The sequence below is a fragment of the Myotis daubentonii genome, chromosome 1 (assembly GCF_963259705.1).
Source record: "Myotis daubentonii chromosome 1, mMyoDau2.1, whole genome shotgun sequence".
Classification (NCBI taxonomy): domain Eukaryota; kingdom Metazoa; phylum Chordata; class Mammalia; order Chiroptera; family Vespertilionidae; genus Myotis; species Myotis daubentonii.
Genome location: NC_081840.1, coordinates 46,176,590 through 46,191,693, shown reverse-complemented (window position 1 = coordinate 46,191,693; position 15,104 = coordinate 46,176,590). Strand labels below are relative to the sequence as shown.

The 15,104-nt window shown below is 42.4% G+C and overlaps 1 protein-coding gene across 5 annotated transcripts in view; it reads left to right on the top strand.

The window, feature by feature from the left end:
• Positions 1-15,104, top strand: part of ZNF609 (zinc finger protein 609) — a 247,543-nt gene that overhangs the window by 24,057 nt on the left and 208,382 nt on the right. For 2 of the 5 annotated variants that reach the window (XM_059698580.1, XM_059698572.1), the window contains exon 2: positions 4,224-5,087. The exons of 1 other annotated variant lie outside the window; for it this stretch is intronic. In XM_059698580.1, coding sequence (XP_059554563.1) covers positions 4,350-5,087 — 738 coding nt within the window. In that variant the 5' untranslated portion in view covers positions 4,224-4,349. Of the gene's footprint in view, positions 1-4,223; positions 5,088-15,104 lie in introns of those variants that run through there. 2 more of the 5 variants (XM_059698589.1, XM_059698596.1) reach the window with 2 other exon arrangements.

The window sequence follows — 15,104 nt, the reverse complement described above, 5'->3', positions numbered from 1 at the left end:
GTGGGGCTTTGGTGCTCTGTGAGTCTGCCCCCTGAGTGTGTCCCTTATGGATCTGAGGAGTTGTGATCTGGATGGTCCCACTCTGACCACTGGGTACACTGGCACTTGGATCTCTAAGGAGGTGCTAATTTATCCTCTGTCTGAGGCTACCCAACAGGAACTATGGAGAGATCTGCAGATTCCTCTTCTTTGTTTGGGATTTGGAGGTGTCCAGATGAGGCCCAGCTGTGAAGCAGTGCAAGCTGCTGTGGGGCCTTGGGCCTTCTTTTGAATGTTCTGGGTCTCTCTGACCCAGCTGCAGTTTGTTAGGTAATTTTAGATTGCAAAGGGCCAGGTCATTTATATGCAAAAGCCTCTGTGCACAGCTTGGATGGGGCAGGGTCTCAGGGAATCAACAGGGTGGAGCAAATAGCTATGGCTGATCCTCAGCCCCGCCCTAAGAGGCTCCAGGATCAGTGTCCCAGGGTAATGGCTGCAAGCACCTCTGAGAGAAAGCCACCTTTGAGTTCCACCTGATGCCAGACAGTCCAGTTTCTCCCGGTATGAGTCTCGGTCCCCAGACTCGCCCAGAACTGGAGTTCAGAGCAGTCAGGAGCGTGTGTCTCCCTCCCATTTAAAAAAGACAGCCGTATCCTCAGTTGCCAGCCCTTTCTGTGGGCGCCTCCGTACCTCTGCACTTTACTTCCGCCCCTCCTCTTTGAGTCTCAGTGTGCTTTTCTCTTTCCTTCTAGTTGTAGAATTTCCACTCAGTCAGCCTTCCTGTGGTTCTGGATGATGTCCGTTTTGTCTTTCAGTTGTATTTTTGAAGTGGTTGTGTGAGGCAGCAATTTCAGGTGTTTACCTATGTCGCTATCTTGGTTCCAGAAATTCTTTTAAAAAATGTTTTTCTTGATTTCAGAGAGAAGAAGAGAGAGGGAAAGAAACATCAATGATGAGAGAGAATCATTGATCAGCTGCCTCCTGAACACCCTCTGCTGGGGATTAAGCCTACCACCTGGGCATGTACCCTGACCTGGAATCGAACTGTGACCTCTTGGTTCATGGGTCAATGATGTTCAACCACTGAGCCACACCAGCTGGACCATTCAGAAATTCTGAGTAGTTTTCTAGTAGGGAAAATACTTTTTCATAGTTAAATTAATAGAATTACAGATTTGAAAAAAGCCCTAGGCATGTCTAGACTACCCTTACCACACATAGAGGAATTCTTTATGCAATTTGATTGACAGGTGGTTATGCTTTTTTTTTGCTAAATACTTTCAGTGATAAAGATATAGCTTTATTAAGCATTGTGGGCCATTGTTGGAAATGTCATCTTGTTAAATTTTTTTTTCCTGAGTTAAACATCTGTCTGTCTGTAATTTCTGCTCACTGGTCCTGTTTCTACCCTCAACATTATGGAATAAATTTCTCTCTTCTACATTAAAGTCATTATTTATTTATTTTTAATATATTTTTATTGATTTCAGAGAGGAAGGGAGAGGGAGAGAGGGATAGAAACTTCAATGATGAGAGAGAATCATTGATTGGCTGCCTCCTGCACACCCCACACTGGGGATGAAGCCCAAAACCCAGGCATGTGCCCTGACTGGGAATTGAACTGTGACCTCCTGGTTCATTGGTCTGCTCAACTATTGAGCCACGCGGCTGGGCATAATAGCAATATTTTAAAATAAATGAACAAATATGTATTGCACTACTATTTCATAGAGGCCAAGTTTTATGTAGTGTTGAAAATTCCAAACATTTTACTAAAAATTTCTTCAGAATTCTAGAATTATTTTCAGAGTTATTTCTCTGACTCTCCAAGATTTATGTTCCCTTTACGTTGTAGGTGGCATTTTTTCATAGTTTCTACATCATGTCTCCCTAAAACATACACCTTTTTGCTCATCCTTTTATGAAGTAACATCTATGTAAACTTGATGCTATCAGAGGTTACTTGGTGTTGTGAAAACTTGGCACTAAACTCTACTTCGGTAAAACTTTTATTTTTCTTCTCAAATCTACAGCTAAATGGTAGATTAATGTGCACACCTTTCTCTCTTAAATCCCAGTTGCTAACAGGCATTCACTTGGTACAGCTCTGCTCTCCTAGGATATCTTTTGTAACTAATGCACCCTGGCTCTTTTTTTTTTTTTTTTTTAACTGAGGAATAAAAATATCTTATTTTTTAGAGAGGAAGGGAGAAGGAGAGAGAAAGAGAAACATTGATGTGAGAGAGGGACATTGATTGGCTGCCTCTTGCAGACCCCCTATCTGGGATCGAGCCCTCAACCTTTGGGCATGTGCACTGACCTGGAATAGAACCAGCAACATTTTGGTGCATAGGGCAATGTCCAACCAACTAAGCCATATGTGTTAGGGTTGTACCCTGGCTCTTTGACACTATCTTGAGAGAATAGGTGAAAAACTACAAATGGTTAGGTCTCTTCTATCTGAAGCATATACCTGTTAGAAATCCACTTTGTAGTATTCATGTGCCACCACTAGTTTGCTCTTTCTGCCCTGTTATTTTATGAGAATTATTTTTTAAATGTATATAGAAAGATGGTGGATAGGGAAGTGATCAAGAACAGAACTCTTTGGCTTTGTCATAAAGTAATATCGGGATGGTATATGTAGGTTGCTGGGTTTTCTAGATGGTAAACTCCTCAGGTCTCATGAGTAAGGAATGGAGAGGTATAAATTGCCTTTTTACCCCCACCCTGCCACCTGTTTAGCCAATCTGTTTCAGGTGGTGAGGCCAATACAGTGCTATCAATTTTAAACAAGAATGTGGAGAGTTATCCACATTTTGGTGTTAGGTTTTTCAGTAGTTGTTTGTAGTAGTTCAGTTATTGGTAGGGTAAAATTTTTTCTTTTCCTTCCTTTTTGTTTTGTTTTTTGGTGTATATATGTGTGTTTTCATAGGTATTTTAGTGGAAAGTTGGAAAGGCCCATTGAATTCTGCTATTTGAAACCTGGAGTTCAATAAGACTGATGTAACTGAACTTAAATTGATTAGTTGAGGCCTCTCTTAGGATATCTCTTCTAGTTGCAATTTTTGTCCCCTGTCCTGATGTATTTTTTCCAGTTCTGCTTGCTTTTCTCTTTTATTCATAATTAGATACCCCACCCCCCAATAGTAAAATGACAAAGAGTATTTATTATTTTTAGTAGGGACAGACCCTGTTAGTAGAAGGCTTTAAGCCTTTGCTAGTCCATCTTCTGAGTCTCTGATAATTCAAGAAGTAACAAGGAGAAAAAGGGGGTGGGAGCAATAAAGTTGTGCTAGAACTTGAATCTGTAATATGCTAGGGCAGTGGTTCTTGGCTGCACATTAGAATCACCTGGGAATCTTTTTAAAATCCTGATTTCTGGGCCTCATCCTCCGGAAATCAGGATTTTAAAAAGATTCCCAGGTGATTGAAAACCACTGTGCTAGGGCTTGTATTGATTGAAGGAAGATTGCCAGCTGGCAATGGTAGTAGAAATAAGTCTGCTGGGAATGGGAAACTAACTCTAGAGCAGTGGTTCTCAACCTTGGCTGCACATTAGAATCACCTGGGAATCTTTTTTTAAAAAATATATTTTATTGATTTTTTACATAGAGGAAGGGAGAGAGATAGATAGTTAGAAACACCAATGAGAGAGAAACATCGATCAGCTGCCCCCTGCACACTCCCTACTGGAGATGTGCCGGCAACCGAGGTACATGCCCTTGACCGGAATCGAACCTGGGACCTTTCAGTCCGCAGGCCAGCACTCACTGAGCCAAACTGGTTACGGCTTGGGTATCTTTTTAAAATCCTGATTTTCTGGGCCTCATCCTCCAGAAATTCTGTTTCTTTGTTACTAATGCTGTGGCCCCACCCATAACAAAGAAACAGAATTTCCGGAAGATGAGGCCCAGAAATCAGGATTTAAAAAAGATTCCCAGGTGTTTCTAATGTGCAGCCAAGGTTGAGAACCACTGCTCTAGAGGATTCCTAGTTAAGACTTACCACGGAATCTCCAGGCAATTGGAAATATTGTACTCATTCCTGGGGAGATGGAGTGGGAATTTACTTTTCTCTCGTCCAATGTGACTTGGTTAGAAGTACAATTGAATTTGTTTGTCTTGTCCATTATGATGTGATAGCCCCCTAGGAAAGGGTCTGTTATGTGTGGGAGTTTATTTCAGCCTGTCTTCTTGCCTGTATTGTTTCCTTTAACAGTTCTTTAAATTTTCTTTTTCCAGCAATGATGTTGTCCACTGGGCATGTACTGACCAATGTGGCAGGTCTGAGAACATAGCTGAAGCTGAAAATAGGAAAGCTGGGGCAAGGAAGAGCCTTGAATCTTGAGGTGGGACGTTGACTCTAAGATGTCCTTGAGCAGTGGAGCCTCCGGAGGGAAAGGAGTGGATGCAAACCCGGTTGAGACATACGACAGTGGGGATGAATGGGACATTGGAGTAGGGAATCTCATCATTGACCTGGACGCCGATCTGGAAAAGGACCAGCAGAAACTGGAAATGTCAGGCTCAAAGGAGGTGGGGATACCGGCTCCCAATGCTGTGGCCACACTACCAGACAACATCAAGTTTGTGACCCCAGTGCCAGGTCCTCAAGGGAAGGAAGGCAAATCAAAATCCAAAAGGAATAAGAGTGGCAAAGACACTAGCAAACCCACTCCAGGGACTTCCTTGTTCACTCCAAGTGAGGGGGCAACTAGCAAGAAAGAGGTGCAGGGACGCTCAGGAGATGGTGCCAATGCAGGAAGCCTGGTTGCTTCCAAGGGCTCAGAGAAGGCGGCTAAGGCATCCCGCAGTATAGCCGGCTCCAAAAAGGAGAAAGAGAACAGCTCATCTAAGAGCAAGAAGGAGAGAAGCGAAGGAGTGGGGACTTGTTCAGAAAAGGATCCTGGGGTCCTCCAGCCAGTCCCCTTGGGAGCACGGGGTGGTCAATATGATGGAAGTGCAGGGGTGGATACAGGAGCTGTGGAGCCACTTGGGAGTATAGCTATTGAGCCTGGGGCAGCGCTCAATCCTTTGGGAGCTAAACCGGAGCCAGAGGAAGGGGAGAATGAGTGTCGCCTGCTAAAGAAAGTCAAGTCTGAAAAGGTAAGAGGTGGCCAGATCTGGCTGCCCACTGCCAGTCAGAGCTGCCCTGGACTAACCACCAAATGCTATGTGCACTGTGGGAGGCTTATTAGTTTGTGGGTAATGACCAATTACAAGGTCAGAGCAGCTGGTAATGATAATGTGGCTTTATTTCAAACCAGGGGATTCCCTACAGATTCATTAACAGCAGGCCTGGACATTTTGGAGAAGAATATTTGTTATTGGGGCAGCTACTTGTAGGATGAATTTTCTATAAGTCAAGTTGAGAACCTCCCACCTTGTTTTTGTCTCACCTCAGATACTTGTTGTCGAAGGCTGACATCAACTTTTATGTGATCCCCAGCTTGAATGGTGTTTCATCCTCAAAATCATTGATAAATTTAATAAGTTGATAAATTTAATAGGCTTTCGGTTGAGTGCTGTTCTTAATGGGACAAACGGTGCTGCTGGGTCTCTGGAGAAGAAAAGGGTTAAGTAAAAATAAGTTCCATGGTGTGATAGCTACCAGGTATTGTATTGGTGGCTACCAAAGAGCAAAGGAGCACGCACAATGTGGGGTAGGTAAACAAGGGGAAGGAGGTTCTGACTATACTATGAGGTACTTAATCAGACTTAGAGTTAGTGTTTAGTGTTGTGGCTATGAAAGTTTAGCCTTGAAAGAGATTCTTTGGCCACTAAAGGTATAGTTCTTGGCCAGGTATCTCTCTCAACTATTAGGAATCCTGGAGCTGCCAAACAGTGTAATGATGATACTGTGCCTTCTGTTTGGCTTGCAAGGGCAGGTGCCTGCAGCCCTAGGAGGGGCTCTCCTCTGGGAAGATGATCTTAGTTCATGTCTCAGGATATCGAGCTTCCAGGGCTGGAGCAGTGTAGGTGTGAGGCTAGGGTCAGCTCAGGCTGCCTTAAACTTCAGTAGCTTACAATTACCTGCTGAGCAGCTGGCCTGGGGATGAGCTGCTCATTCATTGGCTCTTGATTTTCTGCTTTGTGTTCTGCTCACCCTGTGCTTTCAGCTGATCGCAGCAGATAGCATATAAATTGATTTCTCTGTAATTACATCAGCTGCAACAGGGAATACCCATTTCTATATGTACGTGTTAATAAATAGAGGGTGGATGTGTATGTTTTGGTGGTAATGCCCTCTCAGTGCCTGGATTCCAGTGGTAGTTTGTGCTTTTTTTACTGTAGATATTTTGGTCTTTGCCTCTGGCACATCTGTAGCTCTTAGCAACATCAGGGCTTCCCTGGTAACAGGGCTGTGAATTTTTTTCCACTAATAACACAACGGTTCATTTCCTTTTACCAGTGGCAGCTGCCAGAGAAGCTGCCTGTGTTTAGGTGGCAGATGCTATAGTCCACCTCAGCAGAGTCAAGTTCCAGCTGGTTATTGGCATGGTTCATCCTGTGCTGGCTGTGATTTACCATTTTCTCTGGGGTGCAGATGGATAATACTGTTTTGAAGAGGCCTAGGAGTACCAGTTCTTGTTTCTGTTCCAGGCCCATTAGACTGTTCCCTACGTCTGGCTGCAGTAAACTCCTGCCATATAATCATTGTTCTTCCTATGCTTAAAAGTGGACACTTCTAAGAGTAACCTTCATTTTCCTTTCTGTTTAGAACTCTGGCCTCATTGCTGCAATCTCCTAAACCCAGAATTAGTTTGTGTGTGAAAGGATTAATGATGCTTAGCTTCATGTTGGATTTAATTCTAAATGTCCAGGGTAATTTCCAACAGAGAAGCAAATGGAACCCATTTTCTCTTATAGGTGCAGAGACTAGTTAGGAGGCTGCCCTTCAGATTATAATTGGACTGAAAAATGCAATGCATTCAGCTAAGAATACACCTTGGTGCTTGGGAAGTTTGTCCCTTAATAATGTAGCTGTATTATAAGCCTTGTCTCCCAAGGCAATTGAGAGTGGGGAAGTAGAATGAGAGAGAAAAGGGAGAGAAACTGTGCTTTAGTTTTTGGAAGAAAAATAAAATTGCCAGGAATTACTTTCAGAAGCAGAACATTTATTTTGCAGTTTGATGTTACTATAAGCACGAACTGGTTTCTCAGTTCCTTTCTCTGATCCCTCAACCCCTTTGAACAGTCTGTTTCTGGGGTGCTTTTGCATAAAGCCTTTGACCATTGAAATATTATTTAAATAAATGTTTGGATGTTGCTAGGAGATGAAAATACTGTGCAGGGAGAGAGTGATTTTGTAATGGGAGGAGGAAAAGAAGACTAAGAATCTTGCAGCTTTCAAGAAACAGGGACCACAGAGTTTGGGGCATAATAGGTGTTCAGTCAGTATTTGATGATAAGTAAAATGGCTTGTGAGCTAAGTCTCTGTAAATTTCTTTTAAAATTTTCTCTCTGAGATACGGGCCTGCCTACGGCTTAACTGGTTTGGAATGTTCCTTCCATGTAGGGACAACCAACAGAACCAAAACAGATGATTTGATTTAATCTAGGAATTACATAATCTGAACTGAGAACTGTCATGAAGGAAGAAAACTCCTAATATTTAGAAAGTATCTTGACAAGAGGTTCCCCCACCCTCACCCCTCCTTGGAAATAGGAGAGAAGATAAGTGATAGTTTGTGGTATAGGGTAGAATTGTCACTAAATTGTCACTTGTGTACTGCTAGTTAATGAGGGAGATTTGAATATTCAGATTACCTCAGGATCTTCTCTTTCATCAAGGTAGGTATCTTAGGTGAAGACAGGGAGTTTTCTATCAGCCAAGGATGTGGATTTCCCTTCATTGTATCTCATTTTTGCTCCATACCTCTCTCTGGCAGTGCTCACTGTGCTGTTTCCCAGAGTTCTAAGAGAGTCCAGAGATGGCTCTTAGCAAGTGCTGCTGCCTGAATTGTTATTGAACACTCCTGCCTTATACTTCCTGCCAGCTGAAGAGATGGGGATAGGGAGGGGGGTGTTGTTGAGGAATAAACAAGATTGAGCCTTCTGGCTCCTGCCTGTTCCCTTGCCTGTGGTTTGATTGATAGGTTGTTAAGTTAGGGATGGAAGGGGAAGTAGGAAGGAGGGAGGGTGCCTGTCTGAATGTTCCAAGCTTAATGCTTGCATTGCCACTCTGACAGGCAAGAAAAAAAGAATTTACAAACCACAGAAGGCAGTGATCTATCTGTGTTGACTCCTGCAGACAGAGTCAGGCTTAAACCAGGAGTTTAAGTGAGACTTTTTTTTCAAGTCATATAAAGTAAACAGTAGGCTCTAGTGGCTAAAGGATCTAGAACAGCGGTTCTCAACCCCTTTGGAAGTCAAATGACCCTTTCACAGGGGTCACCTAAGACCATCCTGCATATCAGATATTTACATTACGATTCATAACAGTAGCAACATTACAGTTATGAAGTAGCAACGAAAATAATTTTATGGTTGGGTCACAACATGAGGAACTGTATTTAAAAGGCCAGAAGGTTGAGAACCACTGATCTAGAAGTTTGCAACTAGAAGCTCCTCTCACCTCTTTAGCTGCTGCTTCTGCTGCTGTCAGAATGCTGCATGTATTTACCACTTCCCCCATTACTTTAGGATACAAAGAAAATGTAAAGTATGCTCTTACCTATTTTGCCTTCTGATCTTGCTTGCTATCATATTCTTTGTTCTAAGAACATTTTCCTTTGCCCTTGGTTTTGTTTTCTTGCCCTGGCTTATGCCTTCTAGCTCAATTCTGTCTTGTTGCAATCCCTCATTGCCTAACCAAGGTCAGGTATCTTTTATTCCTTCTGATACACCTTCCTCCTTCTCTAGTTCTTTCTCAGTTAGTGATGGCATAGCAGTCAGCTTTGTTTCCTGAAGCAAATGCCCTAAAGCATTTTTCTTCATGGAAAATATTTAAAAATTTATATTTATGTGGGACAGAGATGTATTCTCTAACTACAATGGAGCCTGAGCTTAATTTATTTTTTTCTTCAGCAGCTCTGTTTTCCATTTGGGTGTTGTAATTCAAGGAGGGCCCAGGGAAAGATTATCTTGTCCAACCTCCTCATTTTATAGAGGAGGAAACTAAGACCAGGGAGGTCATGTGACTTATCTGGGCTCTCCCAGATAGTCAGTGGCAAAGCCAGACATAGAAACCAGGTCTTTTGTTGCCATATTCTTCTTCTTTTTTTTTAATCTTTATTGTTCAGATTATTACAGATGTTCCTCTCCCCCCCCCCCCCATAGCTCCTCTCCATCCGGTTCCCACCCCACCCCAGGCCCTCGCCCCCCATAGGTGTAAGATCTTTGTCCAATCTCTTCCCGCACCCCACACACCCCCTTCTCCCTGAGAATTGTCAGTCTGCTCCCTTTCCATGGCCCTGATTCTATTACATTCACCAGTTTATTCTGTTCATCAGATTTTTTATTCATTTGATTTTTAGATTCACTTGATAGATATGTATTTGTTGTCACTTGATTGTTCATAATTTTTTATCTTTACCTTTTTCTTCTTCTTCCTCTTCTTAAAGAATACCCTTCAGCATTTCATATAATATTGATGAACTCCTTTAGCTTTTTCTTATCTGTGAAGCTCTTTATCTGACCTTCAATTCTAAATGATAGCTTTGCTGGGTAGAGTAATCTTGGTTGTAGGTTCTTGCTATTCATCACTTTGAATATTTCTTGCCATTCTCTTCTGGCCTGCATAGTTTCTGTTGAGAAATCAGCTGACAATCTTATGGGTACTCCCTTGTAGGTAACTAACTGTTTTTCTCTTGCTGCTTTTAAGATTCTCTCTTTGTCTTTTGCTCTTGGCATTTTAATTATGATGTGTCTTGGTGTGACCCTCTTTGGATTCCTCTTGTTTGGGGTTCTCTGCTTTTCCTAGACTTGTAAGTCTATTTGTTTCACCAGGTAGGGGAATTTTTCTGTCATTATTTCTTCAAATAGGTTTTCAGTATCTTGCTCTCTCTCTTCTTCTGGCACCCCCATAATTTGGATGTTGGTACACTTAAAGTTGTCCCAGAGGCTCCTTACACTATCTTCATATTTTTTTATTCTTTTTTCTTTTTGCTCTTCCAGTTGAGTGGTTTTTGCTTCCTCGTATTTTGAATCTTTGACTTGATTCTTGGGATCCTTTAGTCTACTGTTGAATCTCTGTATATTATTCTTTATTTCAGTCAGTGTATGCTTAATTTCTGACTGGTCCTTTTCTATTTTTTTTTTGTATTCTCACTAAGATCCTTGAAGGTCTCACTAAGTTCCTCAGAGGTTTCTAGAAGATTCTTGAGTAACCTTATAACTGGTTTTGAACTCTATATCCAGTAGTTTGCTTTCATCCATTTCTTTCATTTGTGACCTGATTCTTTGTCTCCGAATTTTGGCTGCTTCCTTGTGTTTGTTTCTATGTATTGGGTAGCTGCTCAGTCTCCTTGAGTTGATAGAGTGGCCTTGTGTCCTATGGGGCCCAGTGTCTCAGCCTCCTCAATCACCTGAGGTGGACACTCTTGGTGCACCTCTTTGTGGGCTGTGTGCATAGTCTTGTTGTAGTTAACCCTTGATTGCTGTTGGTGTCACTGGGAGGAACTGACCTCCAGGCTAATTGGCTGTGAGGACCAGCTGTGTCTACAATGGAAGAGCTGCTTTTTAGGAGACACCCTTAGGGGCAGGACTTGCTTCAGTGGGGCTTTGGTGCTCCCTGAGTCTGCCCTTTGAGTGTGTCACTTATGGATGCGAAGAGCTATAATCTGGTATTGTCTCACACTGACCACTGGGTACATTGGCTCTTGGATCTCCAAGGAGGTACAAAGTCAGCTACTGCCTGGGGCCACTCAGCAGAAGCTACAGAGAGACCTGCAGATTCCTGCTCTTCGTATCAGGTTTGGAAGTGCCCAGGCAAGGCCCAGCTGTGAATCAAGGTTCTGGTGCCGGTTCTTCGGCCTTCTTTTGGTAGCTTTGGGGCTCCCTGTCCCAGCTGCTGCCTGTTTGACAGGTTTTAGGCTGAGAAAGGACAGGCCATTCATATGCAAAAGCCACTGTGCACAGCTTGGGTGGGGTTGTAAATTAGGTGGGGCAGGGTCTCAGGGAATCCCCAGGGCGGAGCAAACAGCAATGGCTGCCAGTCAGCCCTGCACTGAAGAGGTCCCAGGGCAGGAAAAATGACCGCTGTCAGCACCTCCGTCTGGAGGAAAGCCGCCCTAATGTTCCTGCCCCTATGCTAGATAGTCCAGTTTTCCCCTGTATGTGTCGGGGTCCCCTGAGCCTCACCCAGAACTGGAGTTCAGAGCAAGTGGGAAGCAGTGCACCCAGGTGCCAGCCCGTTCCGCAACTCCGCACCTCCTACCAGTCTCAATGCGCTGTCTTCACCTCTCTGGTTGTAGTACTTCCACTCAGCCAGCTTTCCCGTGGTTCTTGATGATAGTTGTTCTGTCTTTTAGTTGTAATTTTGATGTGGTTGTGAGAGGCAGCAAGTACAGGTGTTTACCTATGCCGCCATCTTGGTTCTCCTTGTTCCACATTCTTGTCATGTTGTTATGCCAGGATTCTTAAATCTTTCATTGTTATGAGGGATTCTCAGTTTCCCACTTTAAAACTACCTCAGAAACATTGGATGTAAATGCCCAGATACTCTCAAGAATACTTTCATTTAAAAAAAAGTTAATTAAATTTATTGGGGTAACATTGGTTAATAAATTTATATAATTTTCAAGTGTACAATTCTATATTATATCATCTGTATATTGCATTGTGTGTTTACCACCCAAAGTCCAGTCACCTTCTCTTATTGGAGGAATACATGAGTGGGATTCCTCTGTTGCTCATGGAAGTGGGGTTTTGGGGGCACCATTGAAATAAGCATTTTTAGAAGCCTCCACAGGAGAATGAGATGTGGTAAAAGACTTTATTTGCATGGAGTTGCATTCCTCGGGTTCCAAAGTCCCATGTCCCTTAACCCAGTCCTGAAAAAGGTGCAACTGGGGTTTCAGCGAAGCCGGAAGCAGGGCCAGTGTCCAGAGATTCCATTCCTTGTTGCAGCTTGGTCCGGCAGAGCATGAGGCTAGTTAAAGTCCATTAGTCCATTGTGTGGAGTCCGCATGGCCAGTGGGCCACATCGTTGAATGCAGGGGAATGTGCCCCTACAACAGGAGTCAGGTGCAAACAGCAAGCAAGCGAGCCAAGAGAGGAAACTCCTTTGTCTAGGAGTTTCAATATTCAGGTTTTGTGCCCTTGCAGTGGCCATGCCTATTCTGGCCACTGACTCGCTTCCAGGTGTGACTGACAGGTAAGCACCTTCCCATGTCACTCAGACCTTACTAGTATTGGGCATGTGTCCAAACTGCTTTTGTCCAGTCCCTTCTCCCTTTGGTTAGTGGGGAACAGACATGGAGAGTGTTAAGTTAGCAGAACTGTATACATGGTTTGCCTATATTATCTAGTCTTCCTTTTACTCCTTTCCTATTAACTAACCAGATTATTACAATAGTATCACTTCCATCACTATATATTTTATCACTTTTGCAAACCTTTACTACCTCTCCCCCCCTTTCCCTCTTTTAACCACTATGCTGTTGTCTGTGTCTCTGAGGTTTTGCTTGTCTTCTCTGTTCATTTATTGCTTTCAGTTTTACATCCCACATATGAATGAAAGCCTGTGGTTTTTTACTATTTCTGTCTGACTTATTTCACTTAGCACGATATTCTCAAAGTCCATTCATGTTGTCACAAATGGCAGTATTTCATCTGTTTTTTTTTTTTTTTGTGTGGCTAAGTATTCCATTGCATATATGTACCACATCATTTTTATTCCAGTCAGCTATCAAATGACACTTTGGTTGTTTCCATGTCTTGGCCCATGAATAATGCTGCAGTGAACATAGGGGTACCTACATCTTTATAAATGTTTTGAATTTTTTTTTTGGTAGTTATACAGAAGGGGAGTCACTGGGTCAGTCATATGGTAACTGGTCCATAAGTTTAGTTACTATGTTTTATTCTATGTAACTTATGGTTTCTGTTCTTATATTTAGGTCTTTGCTCCATTTTGAGTAAATTTTTGTGTATGCTTCAAGACCACTTTCATTTATTTTTCATACTGATTTTAACACTGTAGGCAGTAAAATGATCTTTGAGTTTAGATGTTTTTTGGTAAGATGATCATGCTTACAAAGAATAACCATTTCCACCTGCACCGAACCTATCTTATTACATATAAAACAGGAAAGTTACTTATAAACTGCTACTTAGAGATTGACTTCTCGAGGTTGTGTGTATGTGTGTTCTGGAATATTGCATTCAGTCAAATTTTCATTGTAAATTTTCATTGCCATCTCCCCCATTATTTGGCAATTGCAGGTAAAAACCAAACAAACAAACAAAAAACAATAACTCTGCCTTGGGGCTTCTTGGACATAGCTTTAATTGGCAGACCTTAAATGTATTGTGGATACTAACCATTATGTAAAGAGATGATAAGACTTTTTACCTTTAATTCATTAGGTACATTAATTGAGTGTATTTAGAATCCAGATATTATGCGTGGTTCTGGGTGTATACATGGCAAAGTGGTTCCTGCACTTTGAGGAGATTACAGTTCATCTAGAGCAGCGTTCCTAAAACCAGGTGCATCACATAATCTACATGTCAAAAATAAAGATTCTTGGACATTACCCCATATGTGCTAAACACATATTAGGGGTAGGGTTCCCAGAATCTACTTCCAGATGACTCTCCAGATAATTGCTATATACTTTAATGTTTGAGAACCACTGTGAATTTTCTTTATAAGGTGGGATCCACTTCTCACTTAAAACACCAGCCTTCTAAACTTAAATTTCACATCAACTCTTATGTATGACTTAGTGGTTAAGAGTAAGTAAACTCTGGAGCCAGATTCCCTGGGTTTGTATTCTAGCTTTGCCACTTATTAACTGAGAGACCTTGAGGAAGTTATTTAACTGCTATACCCCAGTTTTCGCATCTGCAAAATGAGGAAAACAATAGTTCCTGTGTAGTGTTGTTGTAAGATTAAATTAGTCCATATTAAACACTTAGAACAGTGCTTGGCCACCTGGGAAGCATTCAATAAATATCAGGAAAAAAGTAAAACATGATTTGAGTTGAAATATGTCTTAGTCTACCCTAGATAGTAATTGGCTGAAATATAAAAACATTTCACCTATATAGGAAACTCAGTATGAATAGATAAAACACATTGGTTAAGACTTCTAGCACTATGGTCAGAATTTTCAAATATGGGTTGGAAAATTTGCATGCTGATGATGTGTTCTAAAGCCCCTGATATTTATGTTGGGGGAGGGGGGGTACTAAAATTGGCTTCAGAGGATATTAAAGTGGCCTGTTGAATTTCCGATTTCATATGAATTGAGTTTCCTTCCTGGCCATATCCCTGATGTGGGGCAGGATATGTTGGATAGATGTTACTGTGGGTTTGCCGGCATGTGCCGTCTCATGTATGCTGAAAGAGCACTAAATGTTTTTGTTTCTGCACAAGAGTGCATGGAAAATCTAAGTCCTAGTCCTTAATCTTCCTCCCCCACTGTGAATGTGTATTTTTGCCATTTGGGTATAAGAGCTTTTACGTGCAGTGCTCATCCAGGGAGGCAGCAGGCCTTGGGCTTTTAGGCTGGAGGTGGTAGTAACAGACACAGCTGAGATCCTGCCACTGCTGGCTGGTTGAGCCCTCCTCTCTGTGGCTTTCACTCTTCAAGCCATGCTTGAGTAACCTGCCTCCAGAGCTGCTGACAGGGCTGTGTTCAGAGGCCTTGGAAATTACACTGTTCATTTCCTTATCATCCCCTGACCTGCAGTGCAGAGCCTTCTGGTGCAGGAACAAGACAGAAAAAAATCCAGACGGCTCCCAGCCAGCATGTGTCAAGGGCTACAAAGAAGGAAATTGGACTTGCTCACTTAAAAACCATGGGGTTAGGCTTTGATTTTTGGTTCCTGCTGAGAGTTATTTGTGTGTGCGCACATGTTCTATCTGTGTGTGTGTGTGTGTGTGTGTGTGTGTGTGTGTGTGTGTGTGTGTGTGTATGGCAAAGCTTAAAGGAGAAGCATCTGAAAGTC